The 21,241-nt window shown below is 38.2% G+C and overlaps 1 protein-coding gene across 2 annotated transcripts in view; it reads left to right on the plus strand.

Annotated features, from left to right (window-relative positions):
* ATP10B (ATPase phospholipid transporting 10B (putative)) overlaps positions 1 to 21,241 on the plus strand; it is a 2,370,254-nt gene that overhangs the window by 1,808,800 nt on the left and 540,213 nt on the right. For both annotated transcript variants that reach the window (XM_044069530.1, XM_044069528.1), the window contains 2 exons: positions 4,114 to 4,245; positions 4,929 to 5,059. In XM_044069530.1, coding sequence (XP_043925465.1) covers positions 4,114 to 4,245; positions 4,929 to 5,059 — 263 coding nt within the window. The remainder of the gene's footprint in view (positions 1 to 4,113; positions 4,246 to 4,928; positions 5,060 to 21,241) is intronic.

A 21,241-nucleotide genomic window follows, 5' to 3' on the forward strand; every position in this document is an offset into this window, starting at 1 on the left:
ATACAATTTGTATACTATAGCATTAGCTACTAGTTTTGGGGAATGCATGGGGTAGCTTGTCTTGTCTAGTGCAAATATTGTGGTACTTAACTTGAGGATGTATGACTATTTTTCTAAGAATTTTATGAATTAGGGTTAATACTCTAATTTGAGAGAGGAGTATATGTATTTATGGGACTAGCATTGATTATTCTTGTGACAACAGAGATAAAGTGGGGATTAAATGCATGAACAATATTATAGTCACTTTCATTGTGATTCGGATTGGGTTAGGAAAGTCTACCTGATTTAAAATGCTGAGATAAGCCAGTCCAGAATTTTTTTTGGAGATTCTGTGTGATGACATTTTATGCTTGAATAATGTTTTTCGTTATCTCAGATAACTTTTTTTTCAGCGACATTACTTAAGAGTATGATAGTATTGTAGAGTAGCAGAGGTTTTAAGCACCAACATAATGTTTTTATATGCAGCAAGCAACAGTATACAAGCAAATATCATCTTGAGTAATTATGCTTAAGCAATTAAGGTGTAGGAGGTCTGATACTGAGGAATTCACTTTAAGCCTGCCAATCCAGTGGGATTTTGAGAAGATCAGTATTACACATGCAGGGACATCGTGATACTCTTTTGTTAGTGGACACTTTTTCTCTGTATATAAATAATAAACCTTTCCACAAATACCCCAAGCCACGTGACTCATTTTGGTTGCCTAACATTCCTAGCTGTTCTCAGATGAAATAAAATCTGGTAGCCATGAGGCTTTCTTCTCTAATGAGTATAGAATAAGGACCAAAACTAAGCCATTAATGAGCCATACTGGTGGTTTCACTCAAAAAAATGTTGTGGAAACTACACAAGGAGATAGGAGTCATCACGAGACAAGCAAAGCCCATTAACGAATATTGCCATCAAAAAGGGAATGAGAAATTATCCCCTATTCTTATAAATGTATTACTTAGTTGTGATAGGATGGCCAAACAGTGATCTGCAACAATAAAAGATCAATTTGCATACAAAGGAACCTTACTTTGTGACTTCTTCCTTATAAAACAAATTCCAGATTCTGTGCCATATGTGAGTGACACCTGGGAAGTGAAAAGATTAAGACCTTTGCCTGCTTGCCAGAACATTGTCCAGTGACCAGTGACTGATAAAATGAGGACTTACCAAACTGTTATACTGGATGACAAATGGTCCAAAATGCATCACCACAAGTACCCTTGCACCTAGGATGTGGTCATCAACACCATGGGAATGTATCTACCATGATTTTATAGAAGCATCTATGGATTCACTAATTAACTGCTGTAACTCCATGTTCTAAATGGCCAGAGTTTGCTCCCATAGAATCAACCACCTCTGAGAAGAAACCATCTCAACTTTACAAACACAGTTTACAAGATAAGGCATGCCCAGAGCTGATTGTCAGTAATGATGAGCCTCAGTTCATATCAACCAATTATGGAATTTTGTGAAGCAAAATGGTATTACACATTTTAGCTCTGCACTCCTTCTCCCTCTTATAAATGAGTTAACAGAAAGGTTTGTACAGTTGTTAAGAAAACTATAAAGGCTACAAACTCCAATAAGAAACCATTACAGCTAATGGCAGGGAATCCAGTATTTGTGCATTGAAATATAGTTCATGCATCAGTCAATAAAATGCCTGAAGTGTTATTCCTAAGCAGGAACTTAAGGCCAAAGTTGTACTTAATGAAACCTCTAGCCAGGAAAGAAGTGTATAGTTGTACCTCATGAGTTAGACACACTAAAAGCATTTACAGAGTTAATGAATAACAGGCACAAAAAAATGCTTCACAGGCAGGATCACTGATGTACACAGTTGATGTGGGAGAGGACACATGGAGAAACTATATGAAACAATTTGGGTGAATGTCTCAGATTCATGGTGTGCCAGATGACCTCACCATTGGTTGGTTGCCTGACTCATGCCAGATGGAAAGATAGAGGCTGACTAATGTTGTAACCCAAGAGGAATGACTGAAAATTAAAACCGAAGGATGGATGAAGAGATGAAATTCTTAACACCTGATGGTCTTGAAGCTGAAGCCACAGAGTCAAATGTGGAAAGTTCACCCAATATGCCTCTTCAAACCACATTTTCAAGCCCAGTGGGTGTACAGAGATTGTATCTTTGGTATCTGATGAAACCACGTTAGATATTAGATTTAAGTAGGAAAAATGTGTAAATGTGAATCTTTTTTTCACTTATATCTACTTTTACAAATGGGTACCAAGGCAGTTGCTGCTTATATCTAGTATTAAAATACTACTGTACTTTGCTTGTCTGTTTGAAAAAAATATACCATTATATCGCTTAAGTTATTAACTTACAGTGCTGTAAAGGGCACCAAAAAGTTTACCAGGGCCATTTGTTTCTTGGACTGTGTGCATTAAGTTGGAAGAAAGTAAGGTGCAAGTAATGTTAGTGGGCATATGCAAACCTGCATGACTGTGTATCCATGCATCCTTTCAAAGCATCCTTGTAGTGTTAAAAGAGCCAGTAAATGGAAGCAGTCAAACAGTTTAGGCTACAAAAATAATTTGTCAATAATAAAAGAAAGGTATGCTGCTATGCCAGTTAACACATTAGTGTGCTGAAACACTGACTGTCTTCACAATGATTTAGTTAACACATTAGTGTGCTGAAACACTGGCTGTCTTCACAATGATTTAGTTAACATATTAGTGTGCTGAAACACTGACTGTCTTCACAATGATTTAGTTAACACATTAGTGTGCTGAAACACTGTGACTGTCTTCACAATGATTTAGTTAACACATTAGTGTGCTGAAACACTGACTGTCTTCACAATGATTTAGTTAACACATTAGTGTGCTGAAACACTGACTGTCTTCACAATGACTTAGTTAACACATTAGTGTGCTGAAACACTGACTGTCTTCACAATGATTTAGTTAACACATTAGTGTGCTGAAACCCTGACTGTCTTCACAATGATTTAGTTAACATATTAGTGTGCTGAAACACTGACTGTCTTCACAATGATTTAGTTAACACATTAATGTGCTGAAACACTGTGACTGTCTTCACAATGATTTAGTTAACACATTAGTGTGCTGAAACACTGACTGTCTTCACAATGATTTAGTTAACACATTAGTGTGCTGAAACACTGACTGTCTTCACAATGACTTAGTTAACACATTAGTGTGCTGAAACACTGACTGTCTTCACAATGATTTAGTTAACACATTAGTGTGCTGAAACACTGACTGTCTTCACAATGATTTAGTTAACACATCAGTGTGCTGAAACACTGACTGTCTTCACAATGATTTAGTTAACACATTAGTGTGCTGAAAGACTGACTGTCTTCACAATGATTTAGTTAACACATTAGTGTGCTGAAACACTGACTGTCTTCACAATGATTTAGTTAACACATTAGTGTGCTGAAACACTGACTGTCTTCACAATGATTTAGTTAACACATTAGTGTGCTGAAAGACTGACTGTCTTCACAATGATTTAGTTAACACATTAGTGTGCTGAAACACTGTCTTCACAATGATTTAGTTAACACATTAGTGTGCTGAAAGACTGACTGTCTTCACAATGATTTAGTTAGATCTATGCATTCTTACAAAGGAAAAATGGTGATGAAAGATACCCAGACAATTCCTGTAGTAAAAGGAGCAACAGGACTAATAACAAATTAACTTATAATTGTTCTTAAATATGCTGCCAATTCATGTAACTTTATATAAACTGCAGAAGGAGGCAATTCTGGGCACATTGCGGGTGCTGACAATAGCACTCTTGGCTAATAGCAAAGACTGAAGCAATACTAATTTCATGAATTTTAATTATGTCCTGATTTAGGAATGACATCCATTCTCATCAAAGTATGTGAAAAGTTTAAATATTTAGAGAAATTAAACACAAAATAGTAGTGGATGAGTTAAACAGAGAGAAACAAGAGAATATTACCAATATTAGTAAGAACGATATAGATATTGAAGAGAGGGGAGTCTAGTCTATTCTGCATGTTAACAACAGGCACTGTTACATTCTACATTTGCAAGGACAGCACATTAATGCAGTTGAAATAATTCTTTGCTTCTAGGACATGAGACAAAGGCAATGCTGAATAACAGTGGTCCTCGATATAAACGCAGTCAACTGGAAAGGTCGATGAACATAGATATTTTCTGCTGTGTTGGAATTTTAATAATCATGTGTCTCATTGCAGCTATAGGTATGGAATAAGAATATTCTTGGTAAAATATTTTTGTTGTTACATTTTATATATGCCACAGAATTTGTGTTTTCTTTATCATATTCATCTCCAAGTGGATTGTCACTGTAATGCAGACCCACTACATTCTGAATTACACAGGCATTCTCATTATTGAGGTGCTGTATTTTCCTTGGCACATTATCCTAATCATAAGAACATTCTCCACTCTAACCACACAAAAATGGCTGTGATGTGTATTGACCTAGTGATGATTTAACTTTAGAAGGATTGTTAGTATTTTAACATCACCCAATTTGTAGCAGTGACATTGGTAAGACACACAGGTACACAGGCTTAGACACACACACACACACACACACACACACACACACACACACACACACACACACACACACACACACACACACACACAATGAAACAATTGCTTGTTCACTGCATGTGCCCTACCAGGTTTATGTCATTCAGAGTTCACAATCAAAGATGTTATAGCTCTGCTGCACAGCACACAGGAAACAAATGCTCATTTTCAGTCTTTTAGTGCCCTTGTTATTTCAGTTCAGCAAAGATTGTCATCTACAGCTAAATTTCATTTTTTTTTTTTTTTTATGAATTGTTATACCTTTGGTGTATCATACCAAGACCACTGCTCCTAACATGTACTCTCTGTCATTATAATTTAGGTAATGGAGTTTGGCATGGAAGTTCCTCCTCTCCGTCCATCGAATTTAGTATTCCAGAAGCAGACTTTACCTATTTGCTCCCTGCTGTTGCTGGTTTCTACACATTTCTTACAATGATCATCCTTCTGCAGGTACATCACAGGGAAGACAGACATTTTTACTGTCCTTCCCCGCACCGTTTTGGGTTCTTGATTACCTTTGTTTATTAATTTTACTATTAGAGCAGACGTTTTTAAATGTTGCATTATCACAAAAAGAGAATGTCTGTGGTAGGAGGAAGAGCTAATATACAAATTCAGAAAAACATGGTTAAAGTTGTCCAGACTGGAAGAAGTCCTAGTGTTGTAATTACCAAAATAACATAGTATTACCAAGGCTGAAACTTAAAGTGACATGGAAAACAATGGTAGAGACAATTGGCAATAACTCGGAGAAACAGACCAAACATTCTAAAGCACGTTACATACTCATGAAAAGATCATATGGTAAGTGAGAAAAATGGCTATACGGACACAATACATTATTGCATAATTACATTTTGTATTTTGTAGTGGAGCAAGGATGCACATGGACAAAAATGAGCCTCTTATAGAACTGAAAATAAAGAAAAATTAGGATCTTTACACAGCAGAAATTAAACTTTTACAGTTATCACTAGCTGTCTGAAGTACAAATTTATGCAAAATAATTAAAAAGAAAATAAATATCCAGTCACTTGCCCATTATAGAATGTAATCAAACATATTGAGCCATGCAAGCCACAAATACTGTACCACATACATTACTGAGCAATTTCATTTTTTTTTCAACAAATGTCAGAAAAATCTGTCTCACTTCACCTTTACTATTACACATTGATCATATTTAGTCAATAAACTATACAAGATTTAGTATGGGCACTATGAGAATAAGTCTGTCAGAAAGTAGATTGGATAATAAACACAGCAAAAAAAAATAAGAATAAAGTTTGATATTTTAAGGATTGGGATTAAGAGAGATTTTCACTGCCATCTCTAATTGTCTAGTGCAGATTTGTGAAACAGCACAATGGTAAGGCTCTACAGTTCAGAGACAAAGTATAGCTGCAGACATAAATACCTCATTACCAGCTAATTGCCATGTATTGGAATCGAACACTCCACTGTCAGAACAAATCATGCTAGTGTGTCTTTGTCAGCCCACATAATGAGGCAACACATTCATTTCCAACATGTACACACATGTGTGGACAGACACACATATGCACACACACACACACACACACACACACACACACACACACACACACACACACACACACACACACACACACACACACACACACAAACACACACACGTAACCATGCACCATATTCATGACCCTGTAGACTCATACACTACCACAGATATACACAAGGACAGCTCCATGATCCCTACCTGTAGTTGCAGTATGATCTTTGAATCCATACACAGGTGCTAATGATACAGAGCAGAGTAGGTATTGCTGTTGCTTCATAGCTACTGGTTCTATTCTCAGCTAGGATGCCTTCAGTGCAGAGTCTGCATGTCATCCTTCTATACGCCTTTATTTTCTACAGCTCCTATGCTTTCTTCCCACATTCCAAAAACTGGCTGTAGGTGTGTTTGTGTGTGTGTGTGTGTGTGTGTGTGTGTGTGTGTGTGTGTGTGTGTGTGTGTGTGTGTGTGTGTAAAACAGTAAAAGGGAACTTCCTGCACGGAGGCAACTGCACGGCTTAAGATAAATAGTCAAAAAATTCAAAGACAGCCAGCAGACAGAATCCTGGTGAATAAATCCATTTATTGGAGAATGAAATCCATCCAGTAAAGACAGCAAAAGCACACAGACCGGTTTCGGCTGGTTAATACACACAGCCTTCTTCAATGTAAAACAAATAAATCAAAACTGTCATTTAAATACCCAACAAAAGAATATGATTGGTTACGCTTCCTGGTGGAAATAAACCACCCAATTTAATGATCCATTTTTTCTCTTTGGAACTGAGTAGAGAATGCCAGCCAGTTTTGTTTTGTTTATTACCCTTGATAGTGTCAATTATGGTAAATAAAAAGTTAGCAGTTGGATGAACTACCTGATGTTTGAATAGAGCATTATGTACTCTGCCCTTCTTAATATTGCTGATGTGTTCTGAGATCCTAAGTCTTAATGGTCTGGACGTTTGTCCCACATAAAATGCCCCACATGTGCATGTAGCCAGGTAAATAACCCAATCTGTACTGCAATTAGCAAAAAACCTAATATCATACACTATAGGAGAATTTTTGCTAGAAAATTGCTTTGTTTTGCATATTTTGTTACAGTTAACACAATGACCACAGGGGTAACAGCCTAAAGGAATACTACCTGTGAGTGTAGTCTGAATTGGTTCCAAATTGCCATGCTCATGCGTATGTTTATAATGATTAAAGCAACTACTTAAATTCCTACCTTTTCTGAAAGAAAAAAGGCATTTGTTGGGAATAATGTCAGATATTTCATGATCATATTGCAAGATGTTCCAATGCCAGTATATGCTTTGTATGAGGTTGTCAGAATTCCTACCATAAGTGGTGGTGAACCTGATTGGTTGTGAAACCATGTTATCCTGTTCCTTGTAGGACAATAACTCATCCTTGCTCATTTTACCAACCTTATTACTGGCATCAAAAACATGGCCCATTTTGTAACCCCTACTTCTGAATCTATTGGTGAGATCTCTACTTTGTTCCTGATATGAGGACTCATCAGAACAAATCCTTTTCATTCTGATAAATTGTGATTTAGCTATATTCTTGGCAATATGTGGTGGGTGAAAACTTGAAGCATGTAGGATCGCATTATATTCTGGATGTTTTCTATAAACCTTAATCCCTAAGGAATTATCAGGTAGTCTGGTAACTAAAACATCCAAGAAATTAATAACATTGATGTCATAATGTAATGTGAACTGAAGACCCCATTTATTATTGTTTAAATATGCCAAAAATTCAAACAGTTCATCAAGTTCCCCTGTCCATACTGACCAACAGTCATCAAGGTAGTGTCTCCAGATATCCAATTGATTCAGATAAATATTGTTGTGGTTGTTATAAATAAGATCTTCAACATAAGCCATAAATAAATCGGCATAAATGGGGGCGAATGATGACCCCATAGCCATTCCTTTGGTCTGCCAATAACAAGTTTCTTGGTATAAAAAGACATTATTTGTTAATACATGAGCAGCCATATCAAGCAAAAATTCATTGTATTCAATTGAATATAAACCTGAAATATTCAACCAGTAGGACAATGCCTCAAGACCACCAGAATGAGGAATATTGGTATAAAGAGCACTAACATCAAAGGTACACATACGCCATTCTGATTCAAGTTGTGATTCCAAAATGATTTGTAAAAAATTAGTTGTGTCACGTAAACGTGACTGTATCAAAGACAGCAAAGGTTTGATTTGTTTGGTGAGAAACAGGGACAGAGGTTCGGTAATGTAGCCCCTACCTGACACAATGGGCCTACCTGGGGGATGAATGGGATCTTTGTGAATCTTAGGCAAAAAGTAAATATATTGGTTCATGGGATCATGAACCAAAAGTTGATGCATAACCTCATTGTCAATGATAGATGCTTCCCTGGCATGCACTGCTTAATTTAAGATTATTCTTTGGTTCAAATGATAATAATCGTGCTTTTGATAAATTTGTTTATCACAAATCACAATTCTCGCCCCCTATGCATCCTGTTGTTTTAAAATTTCAGAACAACATTCTCAAAGATCTACATTATGTCAGGTCAGATTCTCATTTGAAATCTAATAATATTTCTACTCAAGAAAAATATGCTATACAAGATTTACAGAATAATGACAATATTGTCATTATTTCAGCTGACAAAGGTGGAGCTGTTGTTGTTGGCTCTACTATGACCAAGAAGCCAAAAGACAACTATCAGACAGGAAATATTATGCTGAGATGGTTATTAATCCCACCATGAAGTTTAAAAAAGAAATTGAGGAGTTTTTGTTGCATGCCAGGGAAGCATCTATCATTGACAATGAGGTTATGCATCAACTTTTGGTTCATGATCCCATGAACCAATATATTTACTTTTTGCCTAAGATTCACAAAGATCCCATTCATCCCCCAGGTAGGCCCATTGTGTCAGGTAGGGGCTACATTACCAAACCTCTGTCCCTATTTCTCGCCAAACAAATCAAACCTTTGCTGTCTTTGATACAGTCACGTTTACGTGACAAAACTAATTTTTTACAAATCATTTCGGAATCACAACTCGAATCAGAATGGCATATGTGTACCTTTGATGTTAGTGCTCTTTATACCAATATTCCTCATTCTGGTGGTCTTGAGGCATTGTCCTACTGGTTGAATATTTCAGGTTTATATTCAATTGAATACAACGAATTTTTGCTTGATATGGCTGCTCATGTATTAACAAATAATGTCTTTTTTTACCAAGAAACTTGTTATTGGCAGACCAAAGGAATGGCTATGGGGTCATCATTCGCCCCCATTTATGCCGATTTATTTATGCCTTATGTTGAAGAAGATCTTATTTATAACAACCACAACAATATTTATCTGAATCAGTTGGATATCTGGAGACGCTACCTTGATGACTGTTGGTCATTATGGACAGGGGAACTTGATGAATTGTTTGAATTTTTGGCATATTTAAACAATAATAAATGGGGTCTTCAGTTCACATTACATTATGACATCAATGTTATTAATTTCTTGGATGTTTTAGTTACCAGACTACCTGATAATAACTTAGGGACTAAGGTTTATAGAAAACATCCAGAATATAATACGATCCTACATGCTTCAAGTTTTCACCCACCACATATTGCCAAGAATATACCTAAATCACAATTTATCAGAATGAAAAGGATTTGTTCTGATGAGTCCTCATATCAGGAACAAAGTAGAGATCTCACCAATAGATTCAGAAGTAGGGGTTACAAAATGGGCCATGTTTTTGATGCCAGTAATAAGGTTGGTAAAATGAGCAGGGATGAGTTATTGTCCTACAACGAACAGGATAACATGGTTTCACAACCAATCAGGTTCACCACCACTTATGGTAGGAATTCTGACAACCTCATATAAAGCATATACAGGTATTGGAACATCTTGCAATACGATCATGAAATATCTGACATTATTCCCAACAAATGCCTTTTTTCTTTCAGAAAAGGTAGGAATTTAAGTAGTTGCTTTAATCATTATAAACATACGCATGAGCATGGCAATTTGGAACCGATTCAGACTACACTCACAGGTAGTATTCCTTTAGGTTGTTACCCATGTGGTCATTGTGTTAATTGTAACAAAATATGCAAAACAAAGCAATTTTCTAGCAAAAATTCTCCTATAGTGTATGATATTAGGTTTTTTGCTAATTGCAGTACAGATTGGGTTATTTACCTGGCTACATGCACATGTGGGGCATTTTATGTGGGACAAACGTCCAGACCATTAAGACTTAGGATCTCAGAACACATCAGCAATATTAAGAAGGGCAGAGTACATAATGCTCTATTCAAACATCAGGTAGTTCATCCAACTGCTAACATTTTATTTACCATAATTGACACTATCAAGGGTAATAAACAATATAAAACTGGCTGGCATTCTCTACTCAGTTCCAAAGAGAAAAAATGGATCATTAAATTGGGTGGTTTATTTCCACCAGGACTAAATGAGCAGTTCTAAGCGTAATCAATCATATTCTTTTGTTGGGTATTTAAATGACAGTTTTGATTTATTTGTTTTACATTGAAGAAGGCTGTGTGTATTAACCAGCCAAAACCGGTCTGTGTGCTTTTGCTGTCTTTACTGGATGGATTTTATTCTCCAATAAATGGATTTATTCACCAGGATTCTGTCTGCTGGCTGTCTTTGAATTTTTTGTGTGTGTGTGTCGTAATGATTAATTTGTTTATCTTACAAACACAAGGTGCAGGGTTTGATTCTCGCATGGGGTAATTGACTAGGCTTAAAATAGCCCACAAGGGCAGTTAGCCGAGTACTAATCTATGAACCTAATAGCTAATCAGGGTAATTGCAGTACTGAAACTTTTAAAGGTAAAGGTTTACCAACATTGTAGGCATTTCTGAATTCCATAATGAAATAACAAGGAAACAGTAACAATCAAAAACTTGCTGTTTCATTCTTAAAGCATTTTAGCATGGCTGTACCCCAGACCTATTCTTTGTACCTGAGGTAAAAGGAAATTACTGAGATACTGCAATATTGGTCTTTAAACACAAATCATACAGATGACTTATTTAACTTCACATATTAGTGTGTAATTCCTGACTGAATTGCAACTAAATCCAGCAACCTGGCCAACTAATGTCATTGTAAGAGCTTACTCTGAGACTTTCCTTAATTCACTTGTTCTTGAAGGAAGTTTGTTCTAGTGACATGTTTAGGAAGGTGAGCCCCGACATGAGTAAGTATGTTACATTGACATAGTTATCTGGTGTTTCACTGGTCAGATCTGAATAATAAAGAAATGAAATTTAAGCATAATTTCCAATAGCCTAATGTAAAACAGGGTGGCCAGAGCAGTAAAGCTGGCCAGCAGATTGCAGATAAATTGTGTTAGATGTTGAAGAAGGATTTTCACTGTTGGGAATGGGACTTATATCCTGTCAGCATACCAGGAAGGCTGTTTATAGTGAAAATCATCATAGTCTCATTGGTTAGGGTGGGGGGTTACAGGGTAAATTTCCACTGATGAAGTGTTGGTAATATCTTGTAATTCACTTAGCTGACTAACCCTCCTAAGAGTTTGACTGATTTCTTGAATACTTTAGCTGAATAGCAAGTTATCTAGGAGTTCATGTTGCATGGATTAGGCCCTTTTCTCTGAAAAATAAATCTGATTTGTTAGTTCTAACTTTATGGAAGTTCTCATGTTTATTCAGTAAAGTAATAAGATGTTGTATTGGCTGGGACACTTAGAGTAGAAATGAGCTTGTGACTAACTTAAAGTGCTTCTGTATAGCCTGATGTAATTTAAAAACTGAATACTGGTACAATTTTAAGCAGCTCTGGTAACTGCAGATGTTGCCTTGTAAGTGCTGTGAACAAGCTACACCCTGTACCTCTCCATTTTCATTAAATAACTTCTTAAAAACCCCGGCAAAGAACTAGCTGTATTCAACTGGACGTATGAGAATTTAAGTACCTTTATCTGCACTTTTTTTTCAAAAAATACAGTATTTAAATTGATTTTAACTGTGTTGCAGGAATATTAAATGAACTGGAAGTTAGTCAGTGTTTGCTGAATTTTGTTATTTGCTAGTAATTACAGGTGTGGAGGTAGCCACATTCTTTTATTTCCTGTCCTTGCCTATTTAAGTGGTACAGTGTGAAATATTTTCTGCTTAAAAACCTCAGCTTTGGCTGGCTAAGAACTAGCTGTATTCAACAGGACGTATAAGAGAATTTAAGTACCTTTATCTGCACTTTTTTTTCAAAAATACAGTATTTAAATTGATTTTAACTGTGTTGTAGGAATATTAACTGAACTGGATGTTAGTCAGTGTTTGCTGAATTTTGTTATTTGCTAGTAATTACAGGTGTGGGGGTAACCACATTCTTTGATTTCCTGTCCTTGCCTATTTAAGTGGTACAGTGTGAAATATTTTCTGTTTAAAAACCTCAGCTTTGGCTGGCTAAGAAATAGCTGTATTCAACTGGACGTATAAGAGAATTTAAGTACCTTTATCTGCACTTTTTTTCCCCAAAAATACAGTATTTAAATGGATTTTAACTGTGTTGCAGGAATATTAACTGAACTGGAAGCTAGTCAGTGTTTGCTGAATTTTGTTATTTGCTAGTAATTACAGGTGTGGGGTAGCCACTTTCTTTGATTTCCTGTTCTTGCCTATTTAAGTGGTACAGTGTGAAATATTTTCTGCTTAAAAACCTCAGCTTTGGCCGGCTAAGAACTAGCTGTATTCAACTGGACATATAAGAGAATTTAAGTACCTTTATCTGCACTTTTTTTTCAAAAAATACAGTATTTAAATTGATTTTAACTGTGTTGGTTAGTCAGTGCTTGCTGAATTTTGTTATTTGCTAGTAATTACAGGTGTAATTTAAATTGATTTTAACTGTGTTGCAGGAATATTAACTGAACTGGAAGTTAGTCAGTGTTTGCTGAATTTTGTTATTTGCTAGTAATTACAGGTGTGGGTGTAGTCACATTCTTTGATTTCCTGTCCTTGCCTATTTAAGTGGTACAGTGTGAAATATTTTCTGCTTAAAAACCTCAGCTTTGGCCGGCTAAGAACTAGCTGTATTCAACTGGACGTATAAGAGAATTTAAGTACCTTTATCTGCACTTTTTTTTCAAAAAATACAGTATTTAAATTGATTTTAACTGTGTTGCAGGAATATTAACTGAACTGGAAGTTTTGACTCTGCTCTTTAGTTAGTCCCACCCACCTTCCCTGTTTTTGTTTTGGTGTTAATCTTAGTGGCCTTGAAACTGCCCGCCCCTCTTGTAAATTTGTGTTTGGATACTCCTTCTGGGCCCATCTCATTTGTTTACTCAACTGAGTGCAGTGGGTTCATATTCTGCTTTCAGGCACTCCTACTGTGTACAAAGAGAGCATCTGGGAAACAGAAAAAAAAATTAAGCTTGTTTCCTGCCTTTCCTGTTAAGTGGTATAGACTATTTGTAGGCTTCTGAGCCCCCAAGCCCTTCTGGGTTGGAGGGAAGCCGTCTAGCTTAGTTTTTTTTTCTTATAACTAGCCAGTTTTCTAGTTTCAGCACTCAAATCTGTTTCTTTGATCTCAGCACTTGTTCAGAAAAAAAAATTCATCTGCTTTTACTGTACTTGTGTTTCTCCCTACTTTATTTTACTCTTGCATCATTTTAAAAGTACTCAGTTGTATTTATTACTGCTTGATGTAACTCATTCTAAGCCTTTTGGTTTAAACACTTGGGCTTCAGACCAGTTGTTTTGCACTGAGAGGGTTTGTGGTCTGCACTGTAGTGGCAGAACAGGTAGCTTACATCCTTCTAGGTTGGGAACTGCTGACTGAGGGCTCAGTGTCTGTTATTCTAAAAGTGTATTAATTCTGGTTTAAGCACTTGGGCTATCAGGCCAGTTATTTTACATTAAGACGGTTCGTGGTCTGCACTCTTGTGGGAGGAGAGGCTGGACTCTGCCCTTCTGAGCTGGGAATTTCTGGTTAAAGGCTTATAGTGCATGCATATCTGAACTGCTTCTTACTGAAGTTGGTGCGCCTTGTTTGCTGTGGCATAGACTGGATTTGGGCCTGCTGGATCTAGCTTTGTTTGTGTAACTTGAGCACTAATGCAGGCATTCTCTAAAGTATTCAGTTGTATTTATTACTGCTTGGTAGTAACTTGATTAAAGTGTAGCTATCATTCTAAGTCTTTTGGATTAAGCACTTGGGCTTCAGACCAGTTGTTTTACATTAGGAAGGTTTGTGGCATGCGCTGTGGTGGCAGGACAGGTAGCTTTCTTTCTTCTAAGTTGGGAACTGCTGATTGAGAGCCCAGTGTCTGTTATTCTTAAAGTGTATTAGTTCTGGTTTAAGCACTTGGGCTTCAGGCCATTTATTTTACATTAAGAAGGTTCGTGGTCTGCACTCTTGTGGGAGAAGAGGCTGGACCCTGCCCTTCTGAGCTGGGAATTTCTGGTTAAAGGTTTATAGTGCCTGAATATTTGAATTGTATCTTACTGAAATTGGTACACCTTGTTTGCTGTAGCATAGACTAGATCCAGGCCTGCTGAATCTAGCTTTGTTTATATGCTTGTTTGTTTGCTTTTTATTTCCCTGGAATGCTAATTCCACCTAATATGCAGCTTCTCAGCGCTTCTGTGGATCACTAGTGATATCTGCATTGCTTACTGTACTTATTTCCTTGTTTCACTTGAAAGAAAGTTAATGTTTGTCATTTTTGCATTTAAGTTACCTGTAACACATTGCACTTAAGTTACCTTGCACTTGCTCACTAAAGCAATTATATAAGTCAGCACTAAAAATTAAAAGCACTACACCCTCACTCCCCACTGGCCCTTGTTTTCATTTATAAAGGAATTCCCAGTATTATTCTAGCATGTCCAAAGGTCAGTTGTCAATCTCCTCTCCGGTCCAGCTGGTGAATCAGGCAATCTTGAGGCAATGTTACAACTGTCTCATGTACACAGACAACCCTCTCCTCCTCCCACAAATTCCAACACATGTGAGAGATGCAACCATATAGCCAAACTGGAGGCGAAGCTCTCTCAACTCAGTACTGGCATAACCAGTCAGGAGGAGAAGGAAACCACACTCACGACAATTCCAGTCTCACATAGACCTACCACGACAGCAAACCAAACACATAATCACACAAAAACATACTCAGAGGCTCTAAATAAAGATCTGCCTAAGCAGCAGAGACCGCCAAAGCAGACACCCAAGCAACTGCTACCCCAAAACAAAACACGTGCAACACATATCTCACAAAGCCAGTGTGCTGAACAGTCACAGCCCTTAAGACTAAACAAAACACCTGATACACTTGTAATAGGTGACTCTATCGTCAGGCACACTGACGTCCCGCTCACCAGGCTGAACAAGAAGAGGGTCACGGTGAGCAGCCTGTCGGGCGCTAGGATCCGCCACATAAGACAAGCACTCAGGTCACTCCAAGGCAAGTACAAATATGACTCAGTCATTGTCCATGCTGGTGTGAATGACCTGAGATGTACCTCCCTGGACTACATGAAAAGAGACATAGAGGATCTCTCTGAGCATGTAGCCCAGGCCGGTATGACCCTGACCTTGAGTAGCATCTTACCCTCACCAAGAATGATGCCACAATATGAAGACAAGATGATCAATTTCAACAATTGGCTTAAGTACTGGTGTCATTCAAAGGGGATCCAATGCTTGTCAGCTTGGGATGATATGCTCGACAAGCCAAGATGCTTCTCTAGGGATGGCTTGCACCTGTCACCCCTGGGCTTTCGGATATTGGCAAAGGCTCTTGCTACCCCCATAGTGCCTTTTTTAGGCAAGGCTCAAAAGACAAACCCACCTCCATAGGTATCACAAGGGATAAGAAACTAAGAGTAATGCTACTCAACGCCAGAAGTCTAAACCTCAAGATGCATGCACTCAAAACTCTCCTTAGCATGGAGAACATCGATACCTGTGCAGTAAAAGAAACCTGGTTCAGGGCTCCCGAGAGCACCCCAGCATTACCAGGTTTATACCTCATACCATGCTTTTCGGCCCCAAAATTTGGACCGAACCACAAAAGGAGGGGGAGTATCGATATTCATCAAAGATACCCACACCTCCAGGTTGGTGGCAAAGCACGAAGCATCAGAGAATATCCATGTGCAACTAACAGTGGGTAAACCTGCCTTCCAGTTTATAGCCTGCTACAGACCACCCTCCCAAACCCAGGAACCTCACTCGGCCTTCCTGAGAACACTGGAAAATATGAAGGTCTCTCCAAACACCATTATATTGGGTGACATCAACTACCCAAACATAGACTGGGAGCATTACTCTAGCTCCAACACCCTAGCCCAAAGGTTCCTAGAATTTATAAACTCAAATGCTATGGAACAACTTGTTACCACTCCCACAAGAGGGGAAAACATACAGGACCTGATCATCACCAACATGGGGACTCTATGCTCCAGAGTAGAAGTGTATCCCTCACTGGTAAGATCAGACCATAAACTAATCTCACTGGATATTCACATCCCGACCCCACCCCCTGCCCAGAAAACCACAGTGAAAAACTTCTCCAAAGCAAATTTCACACTCCTCAAAACCAAGGTGGAATCCTTCAAAGCCCCCAGACCTGTGGGAAATACGGCCCAGACCTCAGAATACTTTATAAACGCATTCTATGAACACCTTCAGGAATGCATGGATCATGCGATCCCAAATAAAACCAAGACCCAATCCTCCAAAGGTAGACGTCCTGTCTGGTGGACCCCAGCCATAAACAAACTATACAATAGAAGGAGGAAGCTACTAAATGATAGAGCAAAATCCCAAAAAGGGAAGGCATCACTGATCAGTATTAGAAAAAAAAACTACGGGCACTCATAAAATTGTCTAAGGCCAGCTTCGAGAGAAAAATTGCACAGGACACTAAGGATAATCACAAGGCTTTCTTTAGTTATGTTAGGAACTTGGGTGGTAATTCCCAGATATGCTCAGAATTAGTCCAAAATGACAAAAAATACTCCGAACCCACAGACATTGCCAACATCCTAGCTGACAGGTTCAGCGCAAACTGCCCCCCCCTTCCCACCAAAAGGGCAAATATCTATCCCAGCAGAGTGCTGCCCCCCTGACATCTCAGATGCTCAGGTAAGAGCCGCCCTCTCCAAAGCAAAAAACACAGCATCAATGGGACCAGACGGTGTCCCGGGCTGCTTCTTACATGAACTCCAAGAAGAGCTAAACCCAATCATAAAACTACTGTTCAATCTCAGCCTTACTACAGGTTATGTGCCCAAAGAGTGGCATACAACAACAGTGGTCCCACTCTATAAAGGTGGTGCCTCAACGGATCCTGGAAACTATCGCCCCATAAGCCTGACTAGCTTGGTCTGCAAAGCTATGGAAAGGATCATCATGGACCTCATAAATAAAGATATTGTGGACCTACAGACACTGGATCCTACCCAGTTCGGCTTTGTTTAGGGCAGATTCTGCCTCATAAACCTGGTTGATTTCTTTGAAACAGTCACCAAGGCCATTGACAAGGGGAAGGTGGTCCACACAGCCTACCTGGATCTTGCAAAAGCCTTCGATACAATACCCACTCTGGCATTATAGATAGGCTCACCAGCTTAAATATAAACCCCTATGTCACTAGATGGATTGCAAACTGGCTCAAGGACAAAACCCACATGGTTAGAATTGCTGGAGCCATGTCAGACTCCAAACCAGTTGGACAAGTGGTGTCCCACAAGGCTCAGTCCTGGGACCTCTCTTGTTTAGTATATATTTCTCGGAGGTACAGGCCAACACGGAAGGACTGTGGCTGACCAAGTTCGCAGATGACTGCAAACTGGGCGCCATAATCGACTCTCCAGCCGACACAAGCATCCTCCAAAAGGGCCTCATAGAAACAGACAACTGGTGCCAGAGCCATGGACTCAAGCTAAATGCCAAAAAGTGTATAGTCATCCCCTTTGGCAAAAACAAAGTGCCCATAAATTACCACATAGGTGGTAATCCATTAAGTACAGAAGAAGTAATTAGGGACCTGGGGACCCAAGTTGATAGCAATCTCTCATTTGACAACCATGTGGCCAAAGTGGTTAGAAAAACATTTTATATAGCCCACCTAATCATGAAGGGATTCACATCTAGATCAGGGGAGGTCATCGTGCCTCTTTACTCATCCCTCATCAGGCCCATAATTGAGTACAATGCCCCTTTTGGGATGTACCTTACCAGACACCTGCAGCAACTGGAAAGACCCCAAAAGTACCTCACCAAGAGGATCAAAGGGCTCAAACAGATGCCATATGCTGCCCGGTTAAAGAAACTCCAGCTCTACTCAGTGGCATCCCACCTGTTCAGAGGCTATCTGTGCCTGACGTATAAAGCCATGTACAACCCGGAATTAATGGACATGCTGCACCTCAGAAAATCCAAATCCCATCGAGCTACGTGCTCGAGAGACTTGAACCTCAGCACTGAAATAAATAGGACATGCTGGAGGGACAGATTCATAACCCAGAGGCTCCCTTCACTCTGGAATATAATCCCAGTTCAGGTTAGGCAGAGTCCCTCATTGACTCTCTTCAAGAGGAATCTTGATGAGTGGATGGGAGATCGTAGGTTTACCCCGTGTATCACTTCTATGTCACTGTTAGACAGAGGCACAGTAAACTAACCTTGAAAAAGGACATAGCAAAATAAATTTAAAATGGGTGGTGAAAGCCAAACACATTCTGGCTAGGCTTATAAATGCCCTAGGGCAGATAGCCTAGTATGAACCTATGAACCTATGTCTTTTCTTATTTTAACACTATTTTTTTTTGTTTTTTGTTTTTTTTTAGTACAGACATTATTGAATAGCATTCGATAGTCCCTCATATTCATTTATAGCTTGGAATTAAAGGAAACAAACTTTGCATTGTGCATCTTTTATGCTGAAGTGTTTAAATGTACTGTTCTGAGCATGACACCTTTGGAATTAGAGTCCATTTTTTTTTTCATATTAGTTAGGGAGAGTCCTGCAAATAATGATGTGTATGCTTGAAGGAAGTCATTAATCTTTGCAAAACCAGCTGTAGAAGTTGGAAGTGGGCTTTGCATTTTAAAAGGCTGACTGGAGAACTAGACAAGGGATTCCAGTCCTTGTTAGACTATTGGAACACTGAGCCTCATCATGTGCCACAGTGGAAAAAAGAGGACAGGGTACTCTAATCATTACTGGTCTTTGAGATGCTTTTTGGGATTCCATATGTTGTTAAGGTGAAGAGTATTTGCATATTCTGATCATTATTTCTACCCTGGAAAATAGACTTGGGAGTGTCTGGTCACTGTTAAATTGGATATGGGAGTTCAAAGGATCTTAGTCACTGTTTTGATGCTAATGGATTGATAGACTCTTCATTGCTAGGCAGCAGGGGTGTGGCTAGAAATTGTTTATTTTTTTACTAATGCATCATACCATTACTCCACCCCCTAACAATTAACATGTGCACAGCTTTCTAAATGTTGCTGGACTTGAGAAAGGTATAGTTTATATTGAGATGCTGCCCTCTACAACCATAAACTAAGCCACTTTGTGTGTCTCTAAGTTTTTCTCACTCAAAAATTGTAATACAGATATGTATATATTTCTTTGGGAGCACTGACTATATCACTTGCTGACAACACCATGCAATGTTTTATTTGAACATTTTTATCTAGGGTGTTACAAGACTTCATCACAATAACATAACCAATGAAATTTCAGTTAAAATTCAGTAAAAAGTCAGCTGATCCATCATGTAATAAACTAAATAACTAATAATAGAAACATTAACTACCATAAAATGTTAATTTTGAACACTGCTGCTTCGGTTTTTCGCTTAAATTCATTACACACACACACACACACACACACACACACACACATATATATATATATATATCCACTTTTTACTTTCAAAACCTCGTACATCAGGATCCCAACGTTCATATGTTCGAGGTTTTGAAATCTTGAAATGCAAAAAAAAAAAAAAAAAAAAAAACCTAAAACTAAAAAAAACACTAGCAATCACATTTATGCACCCATGCACCCCGCAATACTTAAATATACCGACTCCAAGATCCCACTACAGTGAAGAGAATGGTAAAATTGCCATTCTGCACTGTTGGCTGATCTCAGTTGTTTGCCTTCGAGATTTCAAAACATCGAACATCGGAACATCGGGATTCTGATGTTCGAGGTTTTGAAATTTTTAAATTAAAAAGTGGACCTATATATATGTATGCATATATATGTATGTATGTATGTGTGTGTGTGTGTGTATATATATATATATATATATATATATATATGTGTGTATGTGATATGTTAAGTTATTACTGATCTACCATACTTTAGGCTTATTAACATGTAACATGTCTTTATTCTATAGCACTTCATTTTGTCAACTCTTTGGAACAAGATTTCTTAACCTTCCTCACATTTGCAAGATCTGCAGTTTTATGCCTTTACCTAACCTTGATCTCCACCTCAAGCCCAGAAATACAGACTTTATGTCTGTGAGGACTTGCTTCACATTTCACCACAAGGGTATATTTTTCTGAGTTGTCTTTGCTTTATCTAGTAATTCTGCTTTTTCGTGGTACTCTGAGTCTATGAGGGAGAGAGAGAATTGGACACAGTTATGTAGTTTGACCTACATTTGGCTCTTTGTCCTAAATGTGGAGTATTTGCTTCCATCCAACCTTTAGATATGGAGCCATGACCTCGGATTTGGACATGCTGATGCTTATCCTCTTCACTTTACATTCAGCAACAAACTGTTCCACTACATGCCAGAGGTCATTCGAGGCCAGAAGTTCAGCATCACCTTAAAATCACAGAGCTGCAACCTTCTACTAGATACTCTTCAAGCTTTAGCTAAAAATCTTGCCCTAAAAATTAAGAAATGTGGGGAAGTGAGTCCCACCCTTATCAGTCGAAAACACACCTTGAATGTGTTCTGCTTAATAATGAAGTAGACCTTACCTGCTAATAATGATGATATACTTTCATTCATACACGATCAGAAGTCAT

Source organism: Protopterus annectens, chromosome 4.part0 (genome assembly GCF_019279795.1).
Source record: "Protopterus annectens isolate FY-2018-M chromosome 4.part0, PAN1.0, whole genome shotgun sequence".
Classification (NCBI taxonomy): Eukaryota; Metazoa; Chordata; order Ceratodontiformes; family Protopteridae; genus Protopterus; species Protopterus annectens.